Source organism: Heliangelus exortis, chromosome 2 (assembly GCF_036169615.1).
Source record: "Heliangelus exortis chromosome 2, bHelExo1.hap1, whole genome shotgun sequence".
Classification (NCBI taxonomy): Eukaryota; Metazoa; Chordata; class Aves; order Apodiformes; family Trochilidae; genus Heliangelus; species Heliangelus exortis.
The window spans coordinates 57,123,910-57,142,324 of record NC_092423.1 but is presented as its reverse complement, the minus strand read 5'-3'; the positions used below and the strand labels follow the sequence as shown (position 1 = coordinate 57,142,324).

General features: G+C 39.2%; 2 protein-coding genes across 13 annotated transcripts in view; one reads left to right on the top strand and one right to left on the bottom strand.

Annotated features, from left to right (window-relative positions):
- Positions 1 to 4,351: 4,351 nt before the first annotated feature.
- TRIP13 (thyroid hormone receptor interactor 13) lies at positions 4,352 to 17,611 on the bottom strand. 2 transcript variants are annotated; one of them, XM_071736257.1, is made up of 14 exons: positions 17,500 to 17,611; positions 16,974 to 17,076; positions 15,403 to 15,568; positions 14,977 to 15,106; positions 13,713 to 13,768; positions 10,576 to 10,666; positions 9,338 to 9,410; positions 8,299 to 8,362; positions 7,967 to 8,053; positions 7,100 to 7,206; positions 6,622 to 6,775; positions 6,334 to 6,446; positions 5,105 to 5,174; positions 4,352 to 4,623 (listed from the first exon to the last, which is right to left on the bottom strand). In XM_071736257.1, exons 2-14 carry the CDS (start codon positions 17,063 to 17,065, stop codon positions 4,528 to 4,530), a joined length of 1,299 nt encoding a protein of 432 aa, XP_071592358.1. In that variant the 5' UTR covers positions 17,066 to 17,076; positions 17,500 to 17,611; the 3' UTR covers positions 4,352 to 4,527. The 2 variants fall into 2 exon arrangements, with proteins under 2 accessions (XP_071592358.1, XP_071592359.1); XM_071736258.1 differs by lacking the exon at positions 17,500 to 17,611 and having other exon boundaries at positions 16,974 to 17,163.
- The window catches only part of BRD9 (bromodomain containing 9), a 31,845-nt gene continuing 31,036 nt past the window's right edge, over positions 17,607 to 18,415 (top strand). For all 11 annotated transcript variants that reach the window (XM_071736255.1, XM_071736251.1, XM_071736247.1 and 8 more), the window contains exon 1: positions 17,607 to 17,765. In XM_071736255.1, the coding sequence (XP_071592356.1) occupies positions 17,693 to 17,765 (73 nt within the window). In that variant the 5' untranslated portion in view covers positions 17,607 to 17,692. The remainder of the gene's footprint in view (positions 17,766 to 18,415) is intronic.

The window sequence follows — 18,415 nt, the reverse complement described above, 5'->3', positions numbered from 1 at the left end:
GGAATAACCCCATGCATCAGTACAGCTTGCGGGGTGACCTGCTGGGAAGCATCTCTGCGGATGACCTGGGAGTCCTGGTGGACAGAAGGATGACCATGATCTAGCCATGCACCCTTGTGGCCAAGAAGGCCAATGGCATCCTGGGGTGCACCAAGAGGAGTATGGTCAAAAAGTTGAGAGAAGTTATCCTTCCCCTTTACTCTGGTGGGGCCCCATCTGGAATACTGTGTCCAGTTGTGGACTCCCCAGTTCATGAAGGACAAGGAACCACTGGGAAAAGTCCAGGGCAGAGCCAATAAAATGATTAGGGGACTGGAGCATCTAGGATATGAGGAAAGGCTGAGAGAGGTGGGTCTGAAGAGGAGATTGAGGGGGGAATCTCATCAATGCTTATAAATATCTAAAGGTGTCAGGAGGATGGGTCCAGCCTCTCTTCAGTGGTGGCCAGTGAGAGGAAAAAGAGCAACAAGAACTGGAACACAGGAAGTTCCATCTAAACATGAAGAAGAACTTACACTGAGGATGACAGAGCACTGGAACTGGCTATCGAGAGAGATCACTGTATCTCCTTCTCTGGAGACATTCAGAACCTGCCTGGATGCCATCCTATGCAACCTGCTTTGAGTGAACCTGCTCTGACAGGGGGGTTGGACTAGACAGTCTGCAGAGGTCTCTTCTCACACCTAACATTCTGTGATTCTCTGTGAGTTTTTTTTCTGAAATTACTACCTAAAATAATTCAATTTTCAGAATTAGTTAACAAAGCTTTCAATTAAAGAGTAATTGTTAGCAATAGCACCAATTAATGCATTAGCAAAATTGCACATGCTAAAAATGGTCTAAATTCTTCTCAACTCTCAGAATACAAGCATGTTTGAGTAGAATACTTATGAAATTCCAAGAAAAAGGTAAACTACCTGCCTGGGGAAAACATCATCGTCTTAGATCAAGGAATGAGGAGGGAAGCACTAAACTGCAGGAACAGCTGATTGTCACCATTTTTTAGCCTTGATATAATCAGTGAGTCAACAGAAATACCAAGCAGTGGTTCTTCTGCAAACAGGTCTGCTTTCAAAGCAGAGGAAATGTATACACAATCAGTGAAACATAAACAAAAACTTGAAAGCTGTGGATACTCTACAGTCCTTAAAGAATCTCACATAAAGACCAGAAGATAATTCCATGCTTTTGCATTACCATGGCAGCACTCCAATATCTCGTGGATCATTAAGTCCACATACATTATACACATATTGAATACTCAAGTCTCTAAATCTTACTTAAACAGCCACAAATCCACTAGAGTCTGTATTAAATTTTGCCTTTTATTGGTCTTCCTATGCCTCACCTTTTAGAAATTTCCTGCATGTACAAGTATTTCCAAAACAATTATAGTAGAAAAAATAAAGCACACAATTACAAATGACTGAATTTGACACAGTCTTCTCTCACTCACCTTTTTTTTTTTTTTTTCTGGGGGGGGGGAAGAGGATGGTGGTGCTGGAGAAGTAGTATTTAATAAATTATTCTCAAAACTCCCATAAGAACAAACACTTAAGCTTAACAAAGAGGTTCCCTTTATAAAAGTATAGGTTCCATAATAAAAAATTACTAGTGCTTAACAAGTTCTGTGCAGTTTTTCAATGCAGTTTATCATAGAATCATACAATGGGTAGAGTTGGAAGGGACTGTAAGGATCACCTAGATATCCAACCCCCTGCATAGGCAGGGACACCTCCCACTAGACCAGGTCGCTCAAGGCCACATCCATCGTGGCCTTGAACATTTCCAGGGAGGGGGCAGCCACAACTTCCCTGGGCAACCTGTTCACGTGTCTCATCACCCTCACAGAAAAAGAATTTTCTCCTAATGTCTAACCAAAATCTCCCCTCTTCAAGTGTTAAACCATTTCTCGTTTTCTTGCTACACATTCACAGCTCATGTTTAGCTTCCATCATCACCTCTATGTCCTTCTACTCAGAGGTGTCCACAATCCTTTCTCCTCCCAACTTGTATTCATTCATGGCATTGCCTCAATCCAGGTGCAGAACCTTGCATTTGGCCTTGTTGAACTTCATGCAGTTTGCACAAGCCCAGCTCTCAAGCCCATCAAGGTCCCTCTGGATGGCATCCCTTCCCTCCAGAGCATTGACTTCTCCACAGTTTGGTATCATCAGCAAAACTGCTGGGAGTGCATTCGATTTCAGTGTCCTTGTAGTTGACAAAGATGTTAAACAGCACTGGTCCAAGCACCAACCATTGAGGAACACCACACATCACACATCTCCATTTGGACACTGAGCCATTGATCACAACTCTTTGGGTGTGACCATCCAGCCAGTTCCTTATCCAATGAGTGGTGCATCCATCAAATCCTTACTGTTCCAGTTCAGAGGCCAGAATGTTGTGCAGGACAGTATCAAATGCTTTGCACAGATCCAGGTAGATGACATCTGTTGCTCTGCCTTTGTCTGTCCACCAAGGCTGTGAACCCATCAGAAAAGGCCACCAAATCAATCAGGCAGGACTTGTCCTTAGTGAAGCCATGTTGGCTGTCACCAATCACCCCTTTGTTATCCTCGTGCCTTAGCAGAGCCTTCAGGAGGATCTGCTCCATGATCTTGCCAGGCACAGAGCTGAGACTGACTGGCCTGTAGTTCCCTAGGTCTTCTGTTTTTTTCCATTTTTGATAATTTTGGTTGTTTCCCTTTTCCTGTCACCACAGAAATTTCACCAGACTGCCATGACTTTTCAAATATGATGCACAGTGGCTTTGCAACTTCATCTACCAGTTCTTTCAGGAGCTGTGGGTGAATCCCATCAGGTCCCATGGACTTGTTCCCCTTCAGGTTCTTTAGGCAGTCTCAAACTTGCTCTTCGTCTACAGTGTGAGGATCTTCCTTTACCCAGTCCCTGCCTTTGGTTTCTGTGACATGGAGGCTGTGACCAAGAGCCCTTGCCAGTGAATACAGAGGCAAAGTTGTCACTGACTGCCCCACCCTTCTCTACATCTTGGGTCACCAGCTCTCCTGTTTCCTTCTGGAGTGGGCCCACATTTTCCCTAGTCTTCCTCTTATCACTGACATACCTATAGAAATTTTTCTTGTTGCCCTTAACCTCCCTTGCCAGATCTTAACCTGATCTCTTGCTTCTCTGACTACTTCTCTGTACTCCCAGGGTATCTGTCCTTGCTTCCACTTTCTGTAAACTTTGCTTGTCCAGGACAGTTTGTCCAGTGTCTCCAGGAGTTCCTTGATCACCCACACAAGTGTCCTGGCAGCCTTCCTCTTCATTGGGACACATTGGTCCTGGGCATGGAGGAGGTGATCCTTGAATATGGACCAGATTTCCTGGGATCCCTTCCCATCCAGAGCTTTGCCCCCTTCTACACTACTAAGTAGATCCTTGAAGAGACCAAAGTCTGCTATATTATAGTGTTCATCAATAGAAATACATCATTACAATACCTTTCAACTCATGAATGTGTAACATTGACTTAAATAACACAAACAGTAACACAGTGCTAGGATAGTAACACAAACTGGATATCATCAACTTAAATTCCACATTTTTATCCTCATTTAAGAAAAATTTAACTTCCTAATCATTTCCCTAACATTTTTTTTTTTCATCTGAATGCAGATAAAATACTTATAGAGAAAAGATAAAGAGGAGTTGACAATTTTGTAAACAATATTGACAGAATATATGATTACCATATAAAAGTTGACTCTGTTTCCTTTAGGAATGCAATGCATGCACTTCCTGGCTTTCACACTACAAATTATTTTTTCCACAATTGATTTGTAACTTCTATGCCATGTTTATAAAACACATCAAAACCCATCTCCATGCATTTTAAAGATCCTTTCATATACATGGTAGTTACTCTTCCATGAGAAAACATAGTCCCCTCTCCTTCACATCCTTGCAACAACACAAAAAAGTAGTACTACAAAATACTTAAATGATCTTTTGATTTTTAAACTTTTTGAATCTGATGTAATACTTTATATTAAATTTCAAAATGAAGAGATGTTGGTATAAAAGTTTTGGGCTGTCATTGAACACTTCAAAACCTTCTATTTTATGCTTATGTATTTCAGGAACAGTAACAGTAACCTCTGCACTTATGGCAGAGTTAAAATATCCAAAGACTGAATTTCTATTGCTTTTAAAAATATAAGTAATCAGAAGTATAAAAATTGATGCATGGATAGAAAGTTGGTAATTAAGAAAGAAGGAAGAGAAGTCTGCCCACTTTTACTAACTTCAAAAGATGAAAACTGACTTTTAGCAATAACTTTTACAATTCTCTAATTAGCATTTGAAATAAAGCTTTTGAAAAGTATGCAGTAAAATTTCTTAATTGTTTATTTAATGAATGTTTTGAAAAACTAAACGAGGCATATGCAGGTTTTTAAGGTGTTGACGATCTATTTTACAGATGCTTAAAAATTGAAGTTTGTATTAAAAATATGTAGTTTTCCATGTTAACAATACAGAAAACAATAAAGCAGTAGAGTATCAAACACATTCTGCAAGTTTCTTTCTTTCTTCAAATTGTTTGTCTACTGCAAGTGAAAGAGCTTGAAGAAATGTTGCCATTGTAACACTGGGGGACTGAAAATAAGAGAATATTCTGTTAGACACATTACAGCAATAGGTATACATAATACTTTACAAAGAAATCACAGTATTTGAAACAGAATTATTTGACTTCTATGTTACAAACTGTAGGTTTATTTTAAACAAGCTAGCATAGTAAAGTCAGCCAAGCTATGCAAATATCACTATTACTCTGGATTTGTTTTAGAAAAGGTTAACAAATTCTTACTATTTATAAACTGGCAGGAAGTTCAACAAGAAATTATAAGAGAATCAATATTTAATTAAATGTAGAATGCTGTTAGAAAGGCCAATCCCACCCATTTCCTTTAATCTTGTTTTAAATTACAGGCAACACAAAATTGTCTAAGTCTACAAAGCTGCAATTTGGATTCAAAAGGGGGTTCAGGCCCAATATTTTAATTCAGTCAATGTCCAAATGTCTTTCCATGTGTCTCAAACCCAAACCAAAATATAATGAATAGAATAAACTTACTTGAATATAAAGTGCATGTGCTAGGAAAGGAAGTTTTCTCAGGACCCGGCCACTAAGACCTTCGCTTCTTCTATAGTAAAATAGAGACAATTGCTGCTAAATATCCTCTTAAAGACCTTTCCTCTTTCTGTGTTTCTCCCATAAGTTCCTCCAAAAAAACCCCTCAAGTCACAGTTCATCAGGTCACTTGCACTTCCAGTAGAAGTAGGACATGAACAGATAAATTCAGCCTGTGGGAGGCTATATGATACAGAAAAGCAACCAAGAATACACAAATAGTGCAGTCACATTTGCCAGCCAAAGCTTTTATCATGCCCTTCACGTCACTCATGAATCTGGGGGACTGTACGTTGAAAGGGTATGGTATACACATAACCTTCCATCCACACTTGGAAGGACTTAAAAAAATTTGTTTTGAAGGCTGGACCTCATGGCTACTGTTTCTCTCCTTCTTCCCACCATTTACATACAGTTTCCTTTGCCTTGCCTACCTAAGAGATGTTTCCATCTCTTCCAAGCATCACTCTGTGTATGCAGAGCCCAAACCTATATCCATGTAAGAACTTTCTTGCTTTTTATCCACTCCTCACTGGAGTGGATAAGATTGCATATTTCAAGAACAGAATGAAAACACACTTTCTTGACTTCATGAATGTTATTTTAATTTGTTCCACAGGGGCCAGCACTTTGGAAAAAAATATTGCTTGATACTGTGAATAGTATTTCTATCATGTCAAGAATTGTTATGCTGCAGTGAAAGACCATCTGCACTGTTAGCATATTCAGCAAATCGTAACACTCTCCATTTGCACTTCTCTCCTTTTCCCTTTCCTTCAGTCCAGTTATATTTTGATGCTAAAAACTAAGTAGGTTGAAAGGCATTCCATAAGAGGAACTGAAGCCAAGACTTCCAAGAGCACTTTACTTCCACTAAACTGCTCTGCAGTTCACAATATCCACTGGAACTTGGGGCATCTCACTAATATCATCACTAATCCAGTGAGCAATTTGTCAAGAGGACTTCAAAGAGCAGAGCACAAACCAGAAGCCAGACCTGAAACTAAGAAATGTTAACAAATCCTGATCTACTTTTTGTGCCCTAATAGATAGGTTTTGCAGTAACTCTTAATAGCTGTTGTGAAATGCTATTACTTTTAGACATTATTCCACAAGACATGCATACGTATCTATATATGAATAGATATAGATGTAGAATTTCAGAATCTTACCTTGAGATTTCTTTTAGTACAAGACTTAACCTTGACACATTATTTTCTACAAAGCCTATCATCTCTAGCTCTCTCAGAGTCAGGAGCTGTTGTCGAGGATATATTATTTGACACTAGAGAGAAGAGTTATAAAGCGTTACATGAAAAATTTAACCACATTAAAAATTAAATTCTATAGTAAGCATGCAACTATAGATAAGGGATTTGTGCATTTTGTTGTTTAGAAAGTATGATTAAAATGTCAAATTTATTAAAATAGGACATATAGTCTTGCTTTCAAAATATTACCTTCATCAGTTCTTCCAAGCAAGAAAGATATATTCTAAATATTGCTGCAATAGATGGAGGTCCAATATATTGCTTTATGTCAGCCCTGTCTACAAAGGCCATGTCAATTTTCTCCGTAATGTTTGAAGTAGTTAGGATAACTACATTGGGATACCTTCAAGATAAAAGAAGATTTTTAGGTCACATGTACAAAAATTACCTCCTTTTGTGACTGGCAAATTGATACCTTCCTTCTTATGCTTTAGCCATTTCATGCAATAAGCACTCCTCTCATTCAGCAATCAAATTATACCATCTGTAGATGTGTCTCAGTTACATGCAAAATACTCTACTGGATTACTCCTATTTCTTTTCAGAGTTAGCACCCTTAACAAAGAATAGTTCACTAACCAGTTTGGTATAGCATTCCAAGTAGGAATCAAGATTTAGCAGAGATCCCAAAACTGACAATTACCTTTTGCTGTTGCAAAGAGTTTACCTTTTAATCTGATCTATTTGTGTCAGTACAGCATTCACCACACGAATAGCATCTGAAGGCTCTGTGCCTGCCTTGAAGGCACTGCGGGCTGCAGTGAGGCTTTCCACCTACAAAAAAACAACCAACCAAAGCAAAAAGCCACCATCAACAAAAAAACATCACCAGACACCAAAAAAACCCCATAAAAGAATGCACATTTGGAGTGCTGTCAGAAAGCTAATAACTCAGACCTTCGGAGACTTATTTCTGGCAACTAAAGCTTCATTTTCAAGATCTTTTGTTAAGCAGGAATTGACAGAGAGATGGAAAGGGATGTCAAGGAAGCAAAGTGTGAGTGAAGTTTCTTTTTAGACAGCAGAACTGAGTCTGTCTTTTAATTAAATTTCGGATGTGTGTAGGGGCAACATATGCAACAGAATAACGAATACACTGAATTGAAAATGAGCTTTCCTATAGAACTCCAATATAACAATGCTTATAAGGAACATACTTCCTAACCTCCTTATGTATGGAAGTCTGAAGGGAATCTAGACAATGAACTGAACCATAATAGTGCTTTTTAGAGCTTTACAACCTATGTCAGAGCATAATTTTTAAGTTAGAGTACTCTGAAGTGTGAAACAATACTCCACTACTTGTAAACACACAGCAGCAAGGTAAGTTCCACCAAGGCACGTTTAGCTTCAGTTTCAGCTGGAATTTGCCTTCAAATCATACTGTGGTCCTCTCAAAACCTCAGTAGTCAAGATTTCTGCACAAAATTATGTCACATATGAAAAAGCATAAATATGCTCCATTCCTACAGTTTGCTTCCATCTACTTACTTTCTCCTAGATTTTAGGTACACCAATGCTATTAGAATCATACCTCATCAATCAGAACAAATACAAGAGCATCTTTGTCATCAATTAACTCTTGAATCTTCTGGAACATCTTGGTTACAAGCTTGCCACTCTAGAAAGACAGCATATACATACACTTAGCTCTTTCCTTATCACACAACTTTCCAAACCTTAGCATATCTAAAGACAGAAATAACTGCTTTTTAAAATTACTTACTAATATAGTTCCTATTTAAGTGTTCTTAAACACATTATTTGTTCTGAGTTATCTTTCGTGCACACATTTATTTTATAAAACAACTCATCAGAAAACTGATTTCTAAAGCTGTATACTTAATTAGCTACATCAATACGTACCTCAGAAAACCATTTAGAGAAAAGACTATGGCTGTTTATCTCGATTAACTGTCCATACCTATACCTAAGGTATGAAGGGAAAAGTGTCAACTCTATTGAAAATAAGTCAGTGATAATATTAACTTCTTTAAGTCTCATTCTCTTTATTTCAACCCAGAAATTTTGTGAAATAGTACTTTAAATTGCTTACTTTTCAAAACATAACACCTGTTTTGAGTTTAGCTATCATTTTGAGAAACATGACTCAATAGAATTCCTTATATTAATTTGGTATCAAAATATCTTCCTTAGAACAATTGCTATTTGCATATAGTTTAAATAAGTTACCGTGCTAGTGGCCTCATTCTTTTGTTCTTGTAAGATTTTATTCAGTATAGGAGGAATACATAAAAGCATGAAGCATATTTACCTAGCTCTGCACACACATCCTTAGGTCAAAATATCTCAAGCACACATTATAGAGTCCATGTTTATGACAAATTCAGCTTGGATAGTTAGATCAATCCAATAAGTACACATTGCATTACACCTAGAATTTCATACAACAATTTTTTTTTATACACATTTATTAAGTTCCTGTGAAGTTTAAGGCTAACTCTCATGACTTGTCTGATACTCAGACTGACCTTTGCAGCCTGTGACATTCAGACAATCCAAGTACAAAACAAACTGGTCATAGAATCACTCCCAGCTCAAAGCAGATTTTCTTGAACATGAAGATAAAAATAGCAGGCTCAATACTCTGTGATCCTTTGTCCACTGATGTAAAATGTGAGCACAAAGAATTATATTGCCACTGGAATTTATCTGACATACCTTGACACAAATAATTACACATTTAAAATGGCATTAAAATATTCTACACAGTTTCTCCATCCGATCATTTTAATGCTAGCTAGGTGTACTATAAAACAACTATGAACATTGGCACTTGGCACCAGTTACTTGAAATCAAATATTAAATATCTTTGGACTACTGAAAAACAACAATTAACAATAGTAAACTTAAGTAAAAATTAAAAAAAAATTAAATTATCACCTGTATGACAGTCGAATTGTCAGCTTTTGAGCCAGTGCTTTACAGAGAGAAGTTTTACCAGTTCCAGGAGGGCCTGGTTTGAAATCAAATCCATATGTTACACAGAATCTTCATCAGATTGCTAATGATATATCTGTTTAACTACTGTTATTTCATTACAGCATGAATTGTAGATTAAAAATACAGCAGACAACGATTATGAACATCAGGGTATTCTGAGAACGTTCTTATTCACTACGTTCCTAGAGCTGAGCTTTGTATATAATTTTTAATTATTATAATAGTGTAATCGTTTGTAGGCAGACACCATAAAGTCAAAATATTCAACTGTATCACTCTTAACACGACTTATGCTTACTAGCATTCTCAAAACCAGTGCTATGCTTAAACTTGCATCTTCCTGAAAAATATCTTCAAACATACAAACCTCAAACATACAAAGAAATACATGCCCAGTTTGATTGGCTGTCCCCTTTCACAGAAATATCTGCCTCAGGGCAACCCAGAGCATCTAAAAGTATGCTCTGAGACTTTTGGATCTGACTTGACACCCTATGGAACAGCCACACTGACTTTCTAAACAGACAAGTACAAACGTAGTTAAACGGAGTATGTATATATGAAAGTTGATATGTGGGCACTAAACAAACTGATAAAATCAATCACGTCACAGTACTTCAAAGCCAGTATTGTGATTAGAGTAAAAATATATTTTGAAATGCAAGTGTATATTTCCCAGTAGGAAATCATAGTTGTGATCACAATTTCTTTGTCATCACAATAACTTCATTACTAAAATTAAATATACTTATCATAGATAAACAGTCTGAAGTAGTTTAAAAAAAAACCAGCAACCACCTTGTAGCTTCTAAACTGAATTGTAACTTAACTGTAATCAACACTCATAACAAATATTTCCACTATAACCTTGTATTTTTCAATAACAGCCTCGATGACAAAATTGTAATTAATAAATAGCAAGCTGCATTTTGCAAGAAGATAGATTCAGTTGATGTCAATCTTATTCATGGCATAACCTCCACAGTAAGTTAGGACTGTCTGAAGATTACAGTTTCACTGACACAGTAATAACAAAATTAGCATGAGCACTGCCTTTATACTTGGCAACAGAACACACAGTATCAGTGGGCACAGAAGTGCAGTAAAAGTTTTTCCAGAAGGAAAGTATAAAGAGATGAATATATGAATATACTTGGTTTAAGACAGATGATTTTTACCATGAAGAAGAACAACTCTGTTCCACGATATCAGGTTGCTGTCAACATTCTTGTCAGAAAATAGTAATGTTGTCATCACATAATCAAGTAACTAATTGCAGAGAAAAAGAGATACAAATTAGAGATGTAAGCAAATACAACTCCAAATAGAAGCAATCTTTGAATTATGTCTATTGTGTAAAACATCAAAAATGAGGTCATGCCTCTTAGTCACAGGCAAGTCTTCTTTCTGCAAAGGCTGGACATTAATTTCCTTCCTGCACTCAGGAAAAATAATAGGGTGTACTAGGGACAAGTGGGGTTTCCTTCCAAATAAGGGAAGCTGCATGTACTTCCTTGAATACTTGCTTCTAAAAGTAATGCTGCTTCATCTTAGAATTACCTAGAATAAGAAGCAGATAATTCTTTCAACAAAATAAATATGAACCTCATGTGTTAGTCTATACTGATTTTTTCCTATAACAACTGATCCCAAAATATTTTCATTTTCCTTTGATCTGTGTTAGTAGGATAACACAATATTAGTCCTGTGATATCTCTTGCCCAAGCAAAAATCCGAGCTTCATCCAGCATGTTTTTCAATACAATATAGACACTATACTACTATGAAAATTCACAGCAACAATTTCTGTCTGTAGGGTTCAACCACACCCACCCAATTCCCCAGATTAAAGAATGAACATTCATCACAATTACCTTTACTAAACCTAAGTAGTTCTAGTTTTAGTCATTAAAACTACCATTTATTTCTACCAACATACACTTAAGAGTCAATAGTAATCAACTTGCTGTTATTTAGTTCACCATTAAGTCTAATTAAATTAAGTCTTGTCATTTCACAGATAACTTGGAAAGCAGTTCCATAATTTAGACAAGTGTTGTTATGTTAATTGATAAACCTGCTAATTTAAGGTCAATTGACTGACCTTATACACTCAGAAGTACACTCATTGGAATGCTTTGCTTTACTAAAGATGGTTATAAAGACTTAAGTAAGAATACTGGTATTTACAGTGTTATGAAAAAGCTAAAGAATTAGTCATTTGTGTCCAAAACCTTTTTTGTTTTGTTTTGGTTTTAATGAGCACAATAAACATCTTGGTGAGTGCTGTCAGAAGAGCAACTGAATTGAACCACTTGTTTTCACTCACATCACAATTATTAAATTTCGGATTATGGTACTGGTTTTACGAGCTCTGGCTGTTATCATTACCTTTGGTGAATGTACAGAATTTTTAAACTAGATAATAACCTCACGGAACTGTTTTGGTTTTTTCAAGTCTTACCAGCACTCAAGTTGGGACCAAGTTACCAAGCTCCAGTCAAATCATTCAACTGTATGAACAGTAAAGAGTGCTGGGTTCATTATTACTAATGAATTGTCTAGCTGCTTCCAGAAGCAAACAGTTAAAATCTCATTCCCTTCTTCCTAGCCTGCACCCACTACTTCTGTCATATCATTATGTATGGGCACAGTGGATCAACTAATAGAACAAAACCAGGTGGAAATTAGTCCATCATAAAATACATAGAAAACTTGTAGTGATTTAGTTTGCTCAGTTAGTTTACTACAAGGTACAAGGCCAGCAGAAAGGGAGCCCTTGCAGTACAGCTGATAGCAACATGCTCTCTTCCGGTGACAGAAAGTTACCAAAATTGTCTTATAATCAAAAATAAACCACATCAAAGACATAAGAACTTTTTTGGGACCTTAACAATGGAGAACTAGAAAATTAATTTCAAAGAATGCTCTTTTTTCTAAATCTCTCTGAAGTTATTTTTTTTCACTGATTTTCTTCTTCGCATCTAGAAAAACATGCAATTGATGAGCCTTAAAACAAGGTGCAATGTTTTAATAACAAGAGTTTCTACTCAGTCCTGAAGGTGTAGGCCCTGATTCTCACAAAAGATTTTAACAGCCAAGACATTGGCAGGAACGCCTACTCAGCCAGCCATTCACAGTCCAGCACAGTCCATGCTGCTGTTGAATTTTTTCCTTATGGATGGCTTGTACTGCTTGAACCTCAAAATTTGAAAAGGGGAGGAAACTTCTTTGTAAAATTGTTAAGGGGAGTTATTATCTTGGGAGGTTTCATTCTGTTGATACTTGTTTACCTTTAGTTTGTATTAACTTGTGCAATTAGTAAGTTTGCTAAAACAAGAAAGGGGGACCTGTGAGGTGACAAAGTTAATGTGGGCCATTAGAAACGAATGGGCTAATGAAGTCACCCTGTTCACTAGAAGGAAGGGTGGAAAACGACTGGAAAAACAATGGAAAAATACTGGACCTTGGTAGGAGGAACCGGGGAGGGTCTTGCGGGCGGATCCTGGGGAAGGGCTAAGAGTAAAAATAGGACCCTCAGGCGAATAAAGTTTGTCTCCGCAAGGGTAACTTGAGAGTCTGTGAATAATACGCCACACCTGCCCTTCTTTCCAAGGGCCATAAACTCTCATTTTCTCCCCAAGATTTTTCTGTTCAGCCAGGCCAATCTTATTCCCCACCAGTTTGTCTTTGGCACAGGAGGACAGCCTGCTCCTGGGCCTTTAAGGCTTCCTACTTGAAGAATGGCCAGCATATCTTACAAAACATTAATTTTATTTTTTTTTTTCCACACAGGCTCATGAATGTGTCTGAAGCAAAAGCAAAAAGCTCAGGGATTTTAAGTTCTAAGACTTAAACACCTTCAGTTGTTAAAAATTTCTGTAAATAAAACCAATGCATATGGAGAAATTCTTTATAATTTGTATCATGGGCATCATTGAAACCAGCTTCACTGGGAAACTAGAATTTCTTACAAAACTTGACTTCACAGTAGTACATATCAATGTCTGAGATACGATGTTTAGCCTGAAACATCAGCTCTGCCTTCTTTTGTTCCATGTTTGTCATAGAAGTATGTAACAATCAAAAACTGCATAGATTTTAATAAGAATATAAAGCTTTGCAAAATGGATAAGACTATACCATACAATACTATACTATACTACCTTTCAAAATACAGAAGCATAACAAGCATATACCAGAATTCTTACCGGAGCTGGTGATTTCCAAATAACTTTGTGATGGAGCAAGCTTCATACATTTCAACTCTTACTTCCCCTCAAACAATTTTAATTGTTACTCATTTTTAACTTACATGTGATTTTACTTCAATGTCATATATAAGACTTTCCCAAAGGCCATGGAATTCAGCTGGAAAAAAATATATATATTACAAATATAAATAAAATGAAAAATTACCATTACAGAACAAAGCAGTTTCCAAACTATTGCCAACTAAAACAAAGGATTAAGATACACAAGAGCAATTAAAATATTGGGGAAAAACCACACAAGTTATTTTTCTTGAGATGCAGTCACTACTTTCTAACAGACAGCTGTTTCACAACTTCTGCTTCCACAAAGAATTGTGAGAGCAAGTTAATCTTATCAGTTTGTTACCATGAAGTTTGTTACCCTGAAAGGAAAATTATCTCTTTCCACCTGAATAGGGTATGGACCTACATTTCTCCAAAATAAAAAGCTATGAAAAGTTTAGGTGGAAAGATGGCTCTAAGCTCAACTTAATCATTTACCCTTTTTAAATTTTCTTTTTTTTTCCCCTTTTTCTTTCTCTTTTCTTTTTTAAAAAATTTTTAACATCAAAATATAGAGGACAATAAAAAGCACATAGCTGAATAATGCATTAAAAATGTGATTTGAACACCAATCATTTTTACCTGTAAATTTCCAGTTTTCCACAAAATGCAAAAATGACTGAACAATTATAAACCTCAAAAATATGGGAATAATGTCAAAGTATCACGTTGTATTCTTCCCCATGAGAAATATAATGGAGAGTTAGGCTTTTTACAACACAGAAGTAGCAATAATCAGTGTCAGAATCACCATCTGTTTGAGTTTAAGCTCACACCTGTACTTCTGCTGCCAGGTGCAGAATCCAACTTCCCCAAGCACAAGGCAGTAACAGGCAGCCCATGCTCTCCTGCAGAGCAAAGCCTTATTCATCTTTTTAGAAGACACCCTAAGGAGAGTCTTCTTTAGCAGCATTGCCTCGGGGGATTGAAGTCAGCAGTGGATTCTGGAAAATGAATGTTTAAACTGATGAGGTTTTTTTTGATTTGGAATGTGGAATATAGGATTAAAACCATATGCTTCAATGCACGAGACCAGTTACTTCCACCCAACCACAAGTATTAAAAAAAAAAATTAAGTGTTGTAGTTCAGTCCAAACCATAAAGAAAAATGTCAAAATACATTCAATCCATTGACAAAGGACAATGTTTAAAAATATATACACAAATAACACCTTTAACAAGTATAAACACTTGTTTTAAGCCTTTCAAAGATTTTCATTCACTGTAATTGCTCTAGAACTTCGAAAAATACCACACAAGTACCTGCTGGTAGCACCCAGTGGTTAGCTGCAATGATATCCTCATTCTCTTCTTCCAGGTTTTCAGAACTTGGTCCTTCTTCATTCAGATGAAAAATATGAAGAGAAAGACTGCTTTTGCTTAAGTCAATAGGCTAGAAGGGACATAAAAAGGCATTTAATGCATTGTCTTTCTTGTTCAAAGCTTATTATAACTTAAGAAAGCTGCAGTTCTCAGCTGGCACTCAGCCTGAAAGCCTACAACTTCTGTTTCAGACCTTACTAATAGGCCCAAAAACTTACCCACTTTTTCCTCTTTATACCAGTTGGTCTAATAAAAGATACTACATCATCCAACAGACCTTGTCTTGCTTATGTCCTAAGGCTATCACTAGTCTAAAAGTAATTCATATGCACATGAAGAGAGCTGTACCTCTTTGACTGTGAATACCTGTCTGTCTTTCAGTTTCAGCTCTGTATCCACAACTGACACGGACTGTACATTATTGCTAAGGAAACCATCATCAAACTCTGTCCACTTGTAATCACCAAACACGATGTTATGTCTGTTCAGCAGCTTTAAGACACTCATCCTGATATCTTCTTTTTTGGCCACACTAACAAAAAAGAAATAGCATAATTTATGGTACTGACATTAACAATACAGTATAAACTAATATCAGTCTTTTATTTCATACACAATTGAAACATACTACATGGAAAACAGCTTTTGTTTCAAAAAAAACCAAAACCACAAAACCGTCAAACAAAAAACCCAAACAAAAACAAAACAAACAAAATATCCACAAACAATCCCTAAAATTTCAACCCCCCCCCAAAAAAAAATATCCCACCCAACCCTCCCACCACAATCTAGAAAAAAAAACCTATCAAATTCAGGTTGTTTGCAAAAGGAGCCAGTTTTGATACTTATTTTTACTTTGGGCATTAAAAGACACAAGCCAAAGAATACTTTTGTCATATGGTAACAATGACTTTTGTCCAGGGAACATTGAATGGCACAGCTAGATTTCAAGAATGAAGATCAAAGACAGGAACTACAGGAAAAAAGAGTAACATTTTTTAAGATTTCAGAAAGGCTTTAACTTAATTTTGAAACGTCAGTGATACGTTCCCAGCATTGATTTCCTGTTCCTTGCCTTTTAAGTCTGACAAAAAAGAGCAGCGGATATTTTAAACCTTGACTTTAGCAACACTTTGGACAGTCTCCCATGGTATCCAGACAGACAAATCACTAAGGACTAGGTAAATGAGCAATCAGGTGGCTAGACTGTCCAGCTCAGAGAACTAACAAGCAGTACAAAGACTAATGAGAACTTAGTTGGGCAGGGAAAGATGGGGTGATGCTGTCAATACTGGGACCAACACTATTTTTAAAACTTCACTTATACCCCAGGTGATGGAATGGAAAGCAACTGCAGGAAGTTTATGGATAACACCAACACAGGGAGAGGTGTTAGTAGCACCAATGAGCATGGCTGCCATTTAGAGGGACCTCTGCAAGTTGGAGAGTTTTACAGGAACTTCTTGAAGTAACAGAAGTAAATGTGAACCATCTACCGCCCAGACAACATTACAGACCACAGGCCAAATGGCTGAAAAGCAGCTTTGCAGAAAAGGACCCAGGGGTATTGGTGGACAGGCTCGCAGTGAGTCAGCACTGTGCCCCTGCTGCAAGTAACACCAAGAGTGCAAACATTTGTGAAAGTGAGTGTCTGCTGATGGTTTGCGAGACCACGTTTCCACATCTGGGGCACTGTGTGCAGTTTGGGGTCTGCTGTTCAAGACACAATGATATACTTGAACATGTCCAGAATATGGCCACCAACTTAGGAGACTAAGTCGCATGACACACAAGGAGAAGCTGAGAGAAATGAGTTTGTTAAAACTCAAGAAGAGACACCTTAGTGAAAACTCATGGGAGAATATAAAGCAGGCAACACGGGAGGACAAAAGGCAACAGATATGAGTTGCGGCAAGTGAAATTCCGCTCAGAGAGACCTGCTTGATTTCTGATGAACTTCCACGTGTATTTGAACATTGTCACACACGTTTGGGAGCGCCTGCTTCAAATCCCCAGCGGCTTCGTCCATCCTTCTCGCTCCTGGGGAGAAAGCCATACCAAGGAGAAGCAGACTGTCAGCACCATTAGCGCGGCAACAGCAATGGCCGGAGGACGGTATCCGCCGTGACCGTCCCTGCCGCCCTCCCCCAGCGGGGATGGGGATAGGGATGGGGATGGGGATAGGGATGGGGACGGGGATGGGGACCGGCACTTCCCTCCCTCCCTCCCTCGGGAAACAGCGACGCCAGCCAAGGGACACGTCGCGAGAGCAACTCGCGCGGAAGGGCGGGCCCCCTCCTCCCTCAGGGGCCTCCACGGTGGGGACAGGAACAGCTCCCACGCCAGACACGGCCCCGAGAGCAGCGCGCTGCGATGGGGGGGGCGCAGGCAGCTCCTCTGTCCCGTCAGCACCCTGACTACTGCGGGGGCTACGCCTCTGCCGAACAAAGAGGGGAAAAGAACCTGCTCGAAGGCGAATCGGACGCAACCCAGCGAAACACCGCTGCCGGCTTTTCGTAAAAGGCGGGCTGAGGAGCTGCTGTCCGGCCCTCCCCCTCTGACCTGGATCTTCCTCCGCCGCAAGCGGAAGGAGTCCCTGCGCCGCGACCGCTTCCGGCGGAGGGTCTGAGCAGAGGCTGCGGCCTCTGGCGCAGCGATGGGGAAGAAGCACAAGAAACACAAAGCAGAGAAGGCGGAATGGCGTTCGGCCTCCGCTACCTCATACGGCGGTAAGAGCCAGGGCCACTACAGAGCGGGAGGAGCCGTCTTTGTACCGGGGGGCGAGTTCTGCCGTGATCGTCGGCAGGACCCGCCGTGGTTTTGTGGACTGGGTCGCAGCAGAGCGTCTGGAGAGAGAGGCGCTCGTCTGAATGCGTGAGCTGCGGGAAACGGGCGGGAGCGCCGGGGCTGGGCCGCCGCCGTCCCGCTGTGGGGGAAGGGCAGGGGTGTTGCGGGGCTGCTCAGCCGTGACCCCGGCGGTGGCGTGGAGGAGGTGGGCGGCTGTCGCGTCCGGGCTGCGGCGGCTCTTAAGCCGCCTGAAGCCGCTCTTAAGGAGCGCTGAGAACGCGGAGCGAGGGCAGGGACGCTCGTGTGGTGTTAGTCTGGAGAAGAGGAGGCTGAGGGGAGACCTCATCTACAACTCCTTGAAAGGAGGGTGTAGCCAGCGGAGGGTCGGTCTCTTCTCTCAGGCAAACATCAGTAAGAAAAGAGGGCATGGACTTAAGCTCTGCCGGGGGAGGTTTAGGTCAGATATTAGGAAGAAATTCTTTACAGAGAGAGTGATCAGGCATTGGAATGGGTTGCCCAGGGAGGTGGTGGATTCTCTGTCCCTGGAGGTTTTTAAGAAGAGACTGGATGTGGCACTCAGTGCCATGGTCTG

Coding starts and splice junctions, on each gene's coding strand:
- TRIP13 (XM_071736258.1), bottom strand. CDS start 17,092: ATGGCTTTCTCCCCAGGAGCGAGAAGGATGGACGAAGCCGCTGGGGAT. Junction 15,107..15,402: donor TGAAACTGAAAGACAGACAG/GTATTCACAGTC, acceptor TGTCCCTTCTAG/CCTATTGACTTAAGCAAAAG. Junction 13,769..14,976: donor CCACTGGGTGCTACCAGCAG/GTACTTGTGTGG, acceptor ATTTTTTTCCAG/CTGAATTCCATGGCCTTTGG.